This window comes from Manacus candei, unplaced genomic scaffold (genome assembly GCF_025592945.1).
Source record: "Manacus candei isolate 608988 ecotype Guabito, Panama unplaced genomic scaffold, ASM2559294v1 h1tg000037l, whole genome shotgun sequence".
In the NCBI taxonomy this organism is placed as follows: Eukaryota; Metazoa; Chordata; class Aves; order Passeriformes; family Pipridae; genus Manacus; species Manacus candei.
Genome location: NW_026138085.1, coordinates 4183885 through 4197653, shown reverse-complemented (window position 1 = coordinate 4197653; position 13769 = coordinate 4183885). Strand labels below are relative to the sequence as shown.

The 13769-nt window shown below is 47.3% G+C and overlaps 1 protein-coding gene across 4 annotated transcripts in view; it reads right to left on the bottom strand.

Moving 5' to 3' along the window:
- LOC127473636 (rho GTPase-activating protein 7-like) overlaps positions 1 to 13769 on the bottom strand; it is a 54277-nt gene that overhangs the window by 493 nt on the left and 40015 nt on the right. For all 4 annotated transcript variants that reach the window (XM_051793497.1, XM_051793500.1, XM_051793499.1 and 1 more), the window contains exons 3-12: positions 12277 to 12358; positions 10882 to 10945; positions 8349 to 9700; positions 7755 to 7925; positions 6908 to 7067; positions 5306 to 5504; positions 4207 to 4426; positions 2385 to 2499; positions 780 to 1950; positions 13 to 90 (exon numbers count right to left, since the gene is read on the bottom strand). In XM_051793497.1, the coding sequence (XP_051649457.1) occupies positions 1933 to 1950; positions 2385 to 2499; positions 4207 to 4426; positions 5306 to 5504; positions 6908 to 7067; positions 7755 to 7925; positions 8349 to 9700; positions 10882 to 10945; positions 12277 to 12358 (2381 nt within the window). In that variant the 3' untranslated portion in view covers positions 13 to 90; positions 780 to 1932. The remainder of the gene's footprint in view (positions 1 to 12; positions 91 to 779; positions 1951 to 2384; positions 2500 to 4206; positions 4427 to 5305; positions 5505 to 6907; positions 7068 to 7754; positions 7926 to 8348; positions 9701 to 10881; positions 10946 to 12276; positions 12359 to 13769) is intronic.

Genomic DNA, 13769 nt, shown 5'->3' with positions numbered 1-13769 from the left:
CATCCTCTTTACCTTATTTGCCAGGTATGAGCAGGTCACCCGGCCTTTGGTGTCATCTTGGTGCTGCAGGCAGGCAGAGAGCAGTTTTACCTGGAGGAGCAGGAAGCCCAAGGGAAAAGATCAGTTAACTACATTCCCTCAGAGGAAAACACAAGGGAAATGCCTTTCCCCTCAGGAGCAATGTTTTGAATCCCTACGGAGCTGGCAAACCTCTTTGCAGGGTGCGTGCTGATCTTGGGGAATTGCTAGGAGCCACAGCTCCTGCCTTTGCCTTGGGATTTGTTGGAGGCTGTGCTGTGGGCCTCCTAAAAAGGCCTTCAGACTCCTAAAGCAGCACAGAAACGCAGCTTTGCTGCACTGATAGAGGTGCTCACTAACATATGCATGTGTGTGTGTATATATCTACATATATCTGTATAGATCTATGTAGATACAAGAGATGTGTGTCTATCTGATATCCCAGGTTCTTCCCCGTACAGACAGCTGGGGGAGGGATGGGCTATCACAGCTGGTCAGTGCCCAGCTCCTCATGTGGTGGGCACCAGCTGGGGCTTCAGCAAGTACAGCCCTGTGCAAACACACTCTCCCGACGGCTGGCCCCCAGACATCAAACACCAACAAACAAACAAACAAAAAACTAAAACCAAAATGAAACCAACCAACCAAACGAAACCACAGTGCCCTCAAACCCACCCTGCTGGTGACAGCCACACGTGCTGGGGGCCTCACCAGCTGCCCAGACCATGCACTGTACTCCCTGACCCCCTCTGTGCACTCACCTGCACCCACAGCCCTGCCAGGGCCGTGCACTCCCTCCTCCCAGGGCTGGGCAGTGCCAGGACCCCATCCTGCCCTACCTGTGGGAGGTGCTGGGCAGGCCTGAGGATGGCAGTGGTGATGGGTCCTGCTCACAGGGGTGAGGCCAGGCCAGGCAGGGTCAGGTTCAGTGGTGGGAGCAGCATCAGCCACAGTCGAGCAATGGCCACAGTGCCCAGAGTCCAGGTCTGGGTCCGGAGCAGTTGGAGTGTGTATTCCAGGGGCACAGCAGAGGCTGCCCTGCCCAGAAGGGGGACAGCCTTCTCCAAATGCCTCCCCTGGCAGGGCAGGGGGCACAGCAGCAGGAGCCCAGCACCCTGGGCGAGGGGCACCCTCGCAGCCCAGGGCTGGAGTCAGCAATGCTGCTGGAGAAGCACCCTGGTTGTAGCAGGGTGTGTGGGATGAATGTGTGTCCAAGGGTAGCTCAGGGTGCTGTGCAGCCTGACCATGCTGACCATGGGGTACAGGACGGCCAGGAGGTGTCAGGACAGCCAGCAGGTGTCAGGGCACCCCAGTGGTGCCCTTGGGGATGGGTAGAGGGATTCAGGCCACTTCTGAGGAAATAGGGACCTGTGGTTGGGCTGGGGGTGGATGGGGTCACTGAGGAGTCCTGTCCAGGTTGGAGACTGATGCCATGCAGAGCACCCCCTACTCTGGGGAGGAGTGTCACTCAGAAGGCAGGGACTGGTTGTGGGAGTCAGTGCTGGAGGAGCCCTGGGGCAGGGCCATGTGTCAGACAGTTCAGGGGAGCCAGGGGACAGTGGCCCCTGCCCAGACAAGGTGCTGGAGCAGAGCACAAGGAGGTCTGAGCTGACTGTCGAGGTGCACCAAGGGCCGATGGCACCCCTGAGGGAAAGGGACCAGGTGTCAGGTGGGATAACAGGGCTGGTAGGGCAGCTGCCCAGTCCCACAGTGCCTCTGCCAGGCCAGACATGGCAGCCAGGGTCAGCCAAAAATCCAGATCATCAGACACATCCACGGTGATGAGGTCCGAGGTAGAGCCAGGAAGGTGAGTTGGCAAGGGAGGTCAGGATCAGGTCCAGGGACAGCAACCAGGGTCAGCCACAGTCCAGCGATCACCAGGCAAGTCCATAACGATGGGCAAAGAGGCCATGGTCAAGCTGGGAAGTCAGTCTGTGGGACAGGGTCCAGGTTCAGATTACTGGGGTCCGTGGCCAGGCACAGGTATGGCTGTTGCTCTGGCCAGGCCCCAGCAGCAAAACCTCAACTTCAACCCACTCCCCAAGAAGGGATGGCCAGGGCCTCTCTGCCAGGGCACACAGCAGCCTCTGCCCCACAGGTGCTCTCTGAGCTGGCCCCAAGCCCAAGGAGTCAAACCCTCGTTGTTTTGGGGGATGGATGGGGGAATGGAGGAGCCCTTACAAATAGTTGCAGTAAACCTGCAATGACACTGATTTTCTCTTTGGTGGCACCAGCAGGACTCACACATGTCACAGGCTCAGAGCAGCAGCTGGGCTGGCAGGGACCTCTGAGGGGCAATGGCACAGCTGCTGCTCCGAGCAGCCCACCCACCCCAGGGCTTTTGCTTTGCCCGGTGAGTGACGTACCTGGAAGAGCCTGTTGCACTCCATGATCATGTGGGCCAAGCCCTGCGTTGCTGCCAGGTTCTCACTCAGCTCCCTCTGGTCTGGCTTCCCGAGGCTGCACTTCCTCTGACTGGATCTGTGGGAAGGGGAAGGTGAAAGGAAGGGTGAGTGAGCGAGGTGCTGGGAACCACACACAGAACACACTGCCCTGAACGGCCCCTGTGTGCCATGTACCCGTGTCACGTTCCTGCAGAGAGGTGCACAGATAGAGCTCCCTCTCAGCACATCCCAGAAGTGTCCAGGGTACCACTGACCAGTAATAATGGATGCCCAAGAAAGGCAAGTGAAGGATTTTATTCCCCAAGCACGTCATCACACACTTGGTCAAGGACAGCAATGACCCCAAACTGATTTGTGTGTAGACTTCATATATCAAGCCCCTTGGATACCTGCAAAGCCCATGTAGAACCTTTTAAATCCTTTGGCCCAAACCACGCCAAACACGTTTTGGAAACAGTCCCCTCTTTTAATTCATATTCATGATATGACACCATTAATCCTGGCTTCTGAAACTTTTAGCTACGTGCATTCCTGCCAAACAACTTGAAAATTGAGTGGAAGATAATAATCCTCAGTGCTGCTCCTCAGAGTCAGACCTGTCAGCTCATCCCCTTTGAAGTTGGAGCCCTGCACCGAGGCATTAATGCACAGCTATAGCAGAGCTAAAGCTTCAAAGCATCCTGGCCTCTAAACACTGACAACAAAGAGAAAACTCCATCTCTATTTTTGGTCCTAGCATTTCCAGAGTAATGTTGATGTAAACCAAAGAGGTACAACTCTCAGAGTGAGACTCCCAGGAGCTCCAACACCAGAGCAATCCAGCAGGACCTGCTGCTGCTGCCACTCCATCACATCCCCAGCTGCCCTCTCAGTGTCCCCACAGCTCCCTTGCCGTGTGCTGGCTCAGCACAGGGATGGCCCCAGGCATTTTCAGATGTCTTGTGCCACTCAGGAGAAAACCCTTAGTGTTTTGTTTCCCCTCCCCTCTGCTGTCCAGAGCCTGTAAGATGCCAACAGCACATCTGACAGCTTCTGCTTTGGGGCTACTCCTCACCTATAGATCCCCAAGTGATGGGTGCACAACGCTTCCATCCCAGTCAGCTGTGCATCCCTGCCCTTGCACGTGCCTGTCCATAACTCTGGAGCACAGAGCAAAGAGAACAGCCCTGCCTCAGGAGGCCAGATAAGGCATGAATGCTCTCAGAGATTATTTGTCTACTTTGGCCCAAGGGCACCTTCCTCCCTGCACGTACAAACAGGGGATGTTATGCAACCCAGATACTTTTACTTTTTAAGATAAATTTACAGAATCCCTGTGGCTCGATTTGGCAGGAATGATCCCCTTATCACCCAGCAGAACCAGTGCCAGTAGCTGCTACAATCTGCCAGGTACCTGCAGGGCCTTGAAGCTGCACCTGGGCTCAGGTTGCCAGTGCAGGAGCACATTTCCAAAGGCCAGCACCACTTTAAAGCCACGAGCTGGTTCCTGGGCAGCTGGACCCGTGCACAAGCACAGGGAATACAGCAGTGGTGAGGGACACACACAGGCTGGTGAGGAGAACAGCAGAGGTGCCTCACCACTGCACTGGGCAGTGAGTGGCTGGATCTCTCCATGTGCTGCTCCTGCTGCACCTGAGCAACCAGATTTAAGGCAAACCCCAAGACACACACACACACTATTTCCCCCTCAAAAGCAGATGCTGACCCCAGGCCAGCTAAAGAAAGCATTCTCCAGCAAAAGAGACTGTGGACAGCAGCAGTGCCAGCATCAAGGTGTCAATACCTAGTGGAGGAGGAGGAACTGTCTCGCCTCAGGGTGTTGAGGTGAAACAAAGAAGGTGCCAGACAGACAGCAATGTTGGTTGGGGTCATCTGGTTTTCCTCGACAAAAGCGACCACGTCTCGCAGGAAGAACAGGAGGATTTTCAGAGCTTCTCGGTTTTCCTCTGGGAGAAGGAGAATGGCAGCCTGGACAGCCTGGAGCTGCTGATCCTTTGGCACGTCTGGAAACAGAAAAAAATGATGAAAATCACACGTGGCTTGCAGAGGCAGTAAGAGAAATGGTACATTTGATGTGATGGCCTTTCCTTGTCTCCTGTGAGTTAGGGACAGGGAAATGGATGAACCTACAAGCTCAGCACCCTGCTTGGAACCCTGAATGTACAGGATAGCAGCAGCCTGTTAACTTATGTCAAAAAAGGTCACATTATTTAGGCTGCAAAACCCCTCAGAAATCTCACACTTTGCCTTCCTAAACCTTCTCTCAAAAACAAGACCATCATTAGTCCCTTCAGCAAGTTCCTTCCCCAGCGCAGCTGCTTTTTGAAAGTGAATTCCTTGAGGGCAAAGTACTGGAGATGGAACCTGTTTAAACTGTATCAAATGTGAGATTTCAGCTTCATGTTTCCTCCTTTTTTGGGCTGAGTCTCAAGGACAGTAACAGCGAGAGCACAGGCAGAAAGCTGCAGGCATTTCCTGGCAAAGAGGCTGTTTCACAGCAGCTGTGCTTGGGCACCCTAATAAAGAGATGTCATCAATATAACAGGACTTCTTGCACAAGGAGCTCTGTCATACCTCGAACAAGGGGAACAGATTAGTTCTTTGTTTCACATAAAGAAATGACTGTTTAAAAATGCAGTTTAAGGGAGCTGCTGCAGCATGTTATTACACTCACCCTTCAAGGAACAGAAATAGCTGGCCCATAGGATGCAGATGGGAAGCATTGAAGTCCACAATTAACTCATCTTTTCAGAAATGTCCTGCCTGACCTGTCTCCTCTGACTACAAGGGGACCTGGTCCTAGTCTGAGTCTGGCCACTGCCTTGAACAGCTGAATATCAAGATATCCAAGGCATTGGAAAACTGTATCCTTTGTTACCTACATTGGTAGATGTGGAGGAAGGATTCACAGAGCCTGCTGGTAAATATGGGCTCGGGGAGGTCTCGGAAATACTGCTTCACCATGTCTGCCACGTCAAATGCTGACTGCCCTTCGTAGCAGACGTTGTTTGGGTTGGTTTCATTCATTTCTCTTAAAGACAGGATCCTGGATTTAACACCAGATTTTCGGAACAGGCCAACCTGTGGGTAAAAGAAAATATTGGAGACAAAGAGAGGACTCGTCAGGCATCTAAATTCTGACAAAAAATTGATGCTTCACATTCCTTTGATAACAAAGACCCTCTGACAGTGGGACCTAACACCAAAATACTTTTGTATAATTAGAAGTAGCACAGACATTCCTCCCAGGACAAACCATGCCTGATGCCCACAGAACCAGAACATGCCAATTGTCATGTTTGTTTTCTTTTTATTTAATGCAAAATTACTCTTTTTGACTTTTACAATCACTGCTATTGACATCTGTCCGTTTGCTTGGGTAGGCTGTGTTCACACATGTCAACTGCAAGTTTCATATACAACAATATGTGTCCATCCAAACACAAACACACATCCATGCCTGTGCTGGAACAAACAAACTGACTCTGAGATCCACAAGGCTCAGGTTTAACACATCTGATACATCTAATCCATCCACAGGCAGGGCAGTTGCCATCCTGAGAGAAATTATGATTTTATTTTTATTATAATTTAATATAATAATTAAATTATTAATTTAATATAATTTATTTTAATGTAATCGTCAATCAGGTTTCAAGCAAAACCAAGATTTAGAAGTTTCCCATGGACTCGATCCCAACACAGTTTCTGCTGACAGTTTTGCTTTGTGCCACTGAGACAGTATTTACATTATCTGGTTTATTTATGTTAACCAAATGGGTACCACGACCTCAAAACGAAACACACTTGAAACTGTCACCTCACAGACTTTGTCACCTCACCACACACACTTTTGTACTTTGGCACGATATTACACACCTAGACAGTGGCAAAGCACAGGAAAAGAAAAAAGTCCTTTCTTTAACTGATGTGTCTCATGTCCCAGGGTCTCCCATGCAGCTATCCTGTGAAAATACCATATTCAGCACACACTCCCACTGCCACCTCCACTTAGGGGATAAATACGGAGCTGAGATCCAGAAAAAGATGTTACAGGCACTGCTGTAATACATTTTCTCTCTGCTTAGTGGTACATTTCAGCTGAAACAAGGTTAATTTTCACATTAGCTCTGGCACTACCAGCAACCACAGAGCAGAGGGAACAATGACATTGTCTGGCAGATTTACCTCCTTAGGGAGCAGAGACATGACACCTCCCCAGGCAAAGGCAGCCTGGCTGCCTGCACCAGCTGCAGAGGGCTTCAGTGAGGAAAGGCACAAAAACACAATACAGGACTAAAGGCATTCCCAGCAGGAATTCCCAGCACTGCTATTTCCTCTCAGGCTCACACCTACACCTGTCTGCCTGTTCAGAGCCTCGGGGGGCAAGAAAGTCCTTCAGAAAAGAGGGAAAGCAGAGTCTGGTTCCCTGGAGCAGATCCATTCATGGTCTAGAGCTTCTCTGGGCTGCCTTGAGTTCATACCTGGTCAAGAAAGTGGCTTCTCAGGTAGTCCAGGGCTTGCAGGATCCCGTTGGGCAGTGGGTGGCTTGTTCGCTGCACGTTCAGGAGTAAAGGAACCCCAAACACGTTTTTGTCCTTGTAGTCAGAGGCTTTTGGTTTTTTAATGAACTTTGGTATGGTCCTGGAAAGAAAAAACCAGGATATGCAACATATTCGGTCCCCAGCACACTCTGCCTGCTGCTTTATGTGCATGGGAAAGCATTTAGTTGTGTACCTTGTCACAACCCAAATTCTGCCACAGACCTGCACACACAGCACCATCAGAGAGAGAAAATCAGTCAAGGCGATTACAGGAATGACTTCCTCATTTCCTTACAGAAATTAGCTTTAAAAAGCATTCTCATGGGAAATAAATCCCATCCCTTTAGGGCACTGCAAGCTTTTTTCACTTCTTTCTGTGTTCAAGCACCAGCTCCCTATCACAAGATGCTGACTGATGTTTCTAAGCCATTTAGGTGTGTGACTTCACCACTGTTTTAGTTCAGAGACTGAAGAGCTGCATTCTCAGCCCAGCCAGCTCTCACCTCAGGTCCTGCAATCCCTGTGAAGCACCTCTGACAAAACCTTGAAAACAGGCAAATTTAAAGAGAAACTACAACGTGTTTTAAAATCAGTAACAGCACGACCACTAGGGAGGAGCCCACGTGCAGCCCCACAGCAGAGGAAACCCTGGAGCCATGGAAAGAGGCTGCTGGAGATTTAATGGGATGAAATTCCTCACGTGTAATCTAGACAGACAAGGGAATTCACCTGCTTACAGCAAATCCTCTCTTTCCAGCACAGGTTGCTTTAACATTAGACGACTTACCAGTTCCAGCCCTGCCTGCTGGAAGGGGAATATCTGTCCATTAAAGCAGTGAGTTTCAACAGTGCCAGCTTTTGTGTCCGGGCCAGCTGGGCAGCAGACTGGCCATCACTCTGCATGGAAAGGCTTTCCAAGTTCACACTCTCTTCCACAGACCAGTGTTGCTTCCTGTGCCTGTGGGATAAACATTGCTCAAGCTTAGGATCATCCCCATCATCCCCATTAGTTTTCTGTCTGCAGCTGTGAAGCACCTAAGGCTCTAAATGACCTGCAGCTGCCAAACACCACATGGTTAGCTGCACTCATACAAGGTACTTCCCATCCAGGAGGTCCTCTGGTAATACCAGCTCTTTCTCTAAGAAATACAGCAAGCTGGCAGTAAGGCCTGATTCCAAATGTCTGCGTGCTCATGGAGATCATGAGTGTCCTGCTTTCAGTAGAGGACAGATGTTGTCACCAGAGTAACTATGGACTGGTGGCACCTGGCACCAGCAGTGCAGACCCTGCTGCCTAGAACAGACTTGAGAATACTTTGTTCTGGCAAAGCAGTTACATTTTGAGTGGCCAGAATCAAGGGGAAACCCAAGGATGGCTGACCTGTTGGCCTTTTTAGAGTCTGTGATGTATGTCAGATCTGCAGAGCCAATCTCCTTGCCCAGGCCACAGCTGCTCTCTCCCCTAGTGTCCCCTGCTCTCTTGTCTTCTGAGCCCTCCGTTTCAAGAGAGCTTTCTTTAGGGGAGGATGGACACAAAGAGGTCAAGTCACTGGCAAAGTCAGAATCTCCATCATCTGAGAAGTTCTCTGTCCACTGATCAACCAACTTTTTGAGGCCGTTGACATCTGCTATAACATTGTTCAGTTCTGAGAAAACATCATCATCACCGACTTGTGTCGCCTCCAGGTTGTCAAGGTCCATATTGGGCATGTTGTCATACACACTTAGCCTGTTACAGGAGCCTGAAAGGGGACTCCTGGGGGCTTTGGGCTCCTTGGAACCGCTTCTGCTCCGGCTTCTCCTGCAGCCATGAAAACTCCCAGTTCTCCAGTTGACAGAAGAGTTGTCTGCTGGAGAGAGGGAGCTGTCTGTAAGTGCTGTGGGGAAGGTGCCAGGTTTATGGCCTTGTGGTATTTGAAACATCTGAGATTTTTGTAATGTCATGTCATTTTTCAGGTTTTGCTGAGATAGGTCATTCCACAGCAAGAGCTTGCTGGAGTCTGTGTGCTCTGCACACATCCCCCTTCCCTCACAGGGGCTGCCTGGTTTTATACCAGGACTTGGAGTGCTCACTGTGCTGCTCTTTCCAGACTGACTGCTGCTGCTGTGACTCTGGGGAGAAAAGGAAGAATTGTCCTTTGTTTGGATGCCAGAGAGGTCAGAAATATTCACACAGTTCAGCATCTTCATCTTTTCTTCACTAAGCCCTTCTAGAAGAACAGGTTCACTTATTGTGGGCTTGGCCTTTGACTGACCACTCCTTAAGTTGCAGCTCCTTAAGTGCAGCTTCTCCATTTTCTTTAGAAGGCTCTTCCTCTTTTTAGATGGCGACTTATCCAAAAGCTTTTGCTCGCTGGTGTTATTTAAAAATTCACTGGGGGGAAGAGAACAACTGAAAGTAGAGTCCAGTGCAGGTACCTTAATTGAGGAACACCTCGAGGAACTCGTGCTGGTTTCCACATCTTCAAAAGGTTTTGGGGAGCTCACAGTGTCACTGTCAGCACTGCTGGTGCTGTGAACTGAGGACACATCGTGCTTCTCTCCATGATCCAGGAAGACACTGTCCTCCTTGCTGATGATCTTCAGTACTGGACTGCCTGGGAGTGAGGCACTGGCACCTCCCTCTGCTGGGAAACCCTCCAGGCTCTCGATTCGAGACCACCTCTGACTGCACCTCTCATAAGCCCACCTGCTGCTTATTGCACAGGGTTCATCATCTTCAGAATCATCACTCTTAGAAGGGGGGAAAAAAAAATACAGTTCAAGGTCAATGTTTGGCAAATTTTAAATTACAAAAAAAAAAATAAAAAAATAAATTAACCAAAAAAGGAGACTTAAATTTTCTGCCTACCTCCAAAACCCCCAAGATCAACACATGGAAATGTGACCATTCATTCACTGAAGGGCTGCCCTGAGTTAGCTGAAAAACATGCTGACAAATGACTCTGAGGCACACTGACAGATCTGGGAAGTTTACCACAGGAAAAGGTGACAGATTTGCTCTAAGGGTGAAAAATCCTGGGGTGTGGCAAATCTAAAGCATTTGAAAGATAATTTTATTGAATTTACATGGCCTTTCCTAGAGCCAAACAAATCAAACACTCTGATGGCCAAAATCCATTCATTTTCAGGTAAAGAAGTGTTTGGCTGTGGGACTGTGGCAGCATCAATATCTGTGGCACCCTCTTGGACTCCTCAGCCTCCCCTGACTGCCCCAGTTGCTCTATTGTCCCCATTCCAAGGGAACACTGGGATAGCAAAATGTCTCTTCTCTGTGGGCTCTCTCTTGCCCCATTCATTCCTAATGACAGAGTGGAACTTTCCAAAAAACTAGACATTTTTCCAGAAGATGGCATTATTTTCTTGCTAATCCTGCACTTAATCCACGGTACCTCAGAGGCTTTGCAGTCCTGGTGTTGCCCAGCCAAGCTGTGACCATCACTTTGTTTTAGTTGCAGAACTTTTTGTGGGAGAGGACAAAACCAGCCCAGCTAAACCCCACCCATCTTCTACTGGCTGAACACTTGAGATGTCTATTTAATTTCTTTGCTTACTCAGTAAGAGTGAAATTTCACTTTCAGGACTTAAATAAGGTGTGAAACTGCTTAGGAAAGCAATGATAGACACGTTGAGGTGGGACCATCAGCTGATCAAATTGGACAGTAACATGTGCCAAATCAATTTTTAAAACTGCTTCCAAGCCCACTCCTAACCTACCTTACAAAGTTACAAACTGATAAATGCGTAATTTCAACCTCCATCCTCGTATTTTTCAGCAGAAAAGCAGAAAAAGCTTTGCAGGACGGAAGAGAATAAAAGGGAAAGTTTAGAAATGGCTAATCCAGACCCAGGTTTTTGATGCAGTAGCTGGACACATTTTTAGTGAGAACAGTGACTGTGCTTTACAGACATACCCGTTTCCTCTGACGGCCTATCTCCACTTTCATTGACGCACACTTGTTCAACGTGTTCAGCCGTCTGGGGCAGGAGAGAAAACACAGAAGTTTTAAATTTAAACTATTTTATTTCTTGAAAATGAACATGTGCCAGTACAGCTGTGATCTTCTACCACAGTGTCTTCATTATTGGGGTCCAAGACTGACATTCTTTTAGAGGTTCCTCCTACATTTTGCCAAAACCAGCACCAGTAACAACCCCATGATGTTCACACTCCCAGTTTTGCTGTGTTAAAACTAGAGAAGACAACAATAATTAATATTTTAATTTAAAAAATCATATTATTAGCTTTAATGGTTGTGAAAAACTGTCTGCTGATTTAAGATTTTGAAACTCTGAGTGGGCTTCTTAAAAAATAATTTTTTAAATAAATGAAGGCACTAATTCCTTGGAAGGACTTTATTATCTATGATTTTAATTAAAGCTTGTGGAATCAAAAAGGTCCCAAAACAGTCAGTCACTTAAATGCCAAACAACAGGAGGCACACACAGAGCCTCCAAGGAGCACTCAGGACAGAAGTAATAACAAGCAACAAAATATACTTAAATTTCTCGAGTGTCTGCTGTGCTTTGGAGGTGTAAATGTGAACAATTCCTCTTGGTGCAGAATTTGAGTTCAGGTGACCTGACGGGACAGAAAAGGACCAAAACACTTTGCCAGGAGAGGAATTTTCCAGTCCCCTTAAGAGGTAGAAATTCTAATTTCTGCTACAGGAACTCTGCTGAACAATCCCACCACGAGAAGGCTTCAGTAACTGTGGTGTGAAATGAAGCAGAATGTCTCACACTACCCTGGCACTCCTCCACGGGGAAAGGCCAAAGGGCTGAGGGTTTGACTTTGCCCTGACAGTGTAATTTCACTTGTGTGCTCTGAACAGCTGTGGCAAAACAATAGTTTCAAATCAATACCTTTGCTTCTCACTCAGGAAAAAAAGAAGGAATCTTGTGCATACAATTTTTTCTGTTTATCTGCTGGAACAGAATTTGGCCAGTCAGAGGAAATTCCTGCACTCTGTTATACGTGATCCTGGAGAGCAGCCTGCTATGCTTGCAGGGAACTGATTATTTTTTTCTCAGCCTGCAGACATCTCACGTTACAGAAAAGACAGATTTGATGCTCAGCATAACATCCCCAAGATCTTGGCTGGAGATGTGCAGACACATGGTTACTTCACTTTTAAATTCTTAAAACAACCAACTTCACTGGTACTAAACCATGTGCTTGAGTGATTTCCTTCACTCACAGAACGAGTGACTTTGTTAGTTTCTGACAAAAACAAAGGCATGAAAAAGGAATGACAAATAACTGTGGGGCCTGGAGGTGTTAAAGGTGACTCATAATTCATGTTTACCTGAAGAGTGATTCAATCGCATCTCCATCTAAAAATTCATGATCTTTCCTTACAGTTTTTACATCAATGGGAAACTGCATATCTGTAACAAAGAAGTTGAATCTGAAATCCGAGTTTTAATTGCAAAGACTTTCAATTTTGCAACATTATTCATCGCGGGAAAGGAATCTAAACCTATTTTTACAGCTATATATTCATGCAAAGGTCCTTCGAGTAAGTGAGGGTTAGTTCCTTAGAGCAAGTAGAATAAATGCAGGGATCTGCTTGCTGCTGTTAGTTACTGGTAGACAAACACTCCTGCTTTTCCAGGAGCTTGCAGTGCCATAGGCAGGAAATACAAAACAAAGTTTAGCTTTGGTTTGGTCCTCTGCACCTTCAGGTGCAGAACAGGGAGTATTTCACACGAGCTCTGTGCTGGTGATGTTCAGCACATGACACACGCTCATGAGCTGCAATGAGTCTGACAAATCAAGCTGAGCTGGAAGCTGATCGATCCACCAGCTGAGTGTTTCAGCTTCTGAGATCTAACCTTGCAGATGAGGGAACCAGTAAGATGCACTAAGCATTTTCTTGGCTTACTTTTTTAAGCTTACTTTTCCCAGTCTGTAAATTACACTGCATAAGCAGCGAGGGGATGCAGGGGATTCATTTTCCAGAAGCATGGCAGTGTACATTTCCAACAGACATCTTGTAGAATAAACTCTGCTGTAGTCAGACAGGAAGCATTGCCATGAGGCAGCATGTTTCATAGCATACAGCTTTCAAATCCAGCTCTGTGGCTTGGCTTCGAATTTTTAATTTTGCAGTGATCGGGGGAGGTGAGAATGACAGCAGGCAGAAGTCACTGTTGGTTCTTTTAACTTTGGTTAAAAGAACTTTGGTTCTTTGATAAAATCCCTCTTAAAAATAAATTACCTCTTGTTACATTTATTGTTTGTAACAATAAACATATTTCAAAGAAGAACTCTTTTAAGGTATAAGTACAAGTGTGCCCTGAAAGCTATACAAGTTCTTAATAAATCCATGCCTCCCCCACAAGAAATAAGCATTCTTTGTAGATTTAATGACATGAAAAACATGCTTAAATTGCTTTTTTTTTTTTTTCTGGCTGGCTGCTGCTGAGTATCAGTTTTAAACGCTTATGATTGCAAGATGATTTTTCCATCATTCTTTTTCAATACACCAATAAAGCAATCTGGCTCAGGCTGGAGAGCCTTGGAGGAGTTTTGGTTGCAATCAGTGGTCAGAAAAATACTCCAGCATTACAAGTAAAAGAGCCTGAGAAAATTATAAGCAACTAAAAATCACAAAAGCAGAGATTTGTCTGAGTTACAAGAAAAGGAAACCAGGAAAGATTTGCTCCTTTACAGAATTCTACTGAGTCCCTGACGAGATGTCCCTTCTGCAAGAGCTTTACTATTTTTCTGAAGATTTGCATGAACATATGACAGAATTTGGAAGTGCTTCCATCAAAACTGTCAGGTTCTGAAATA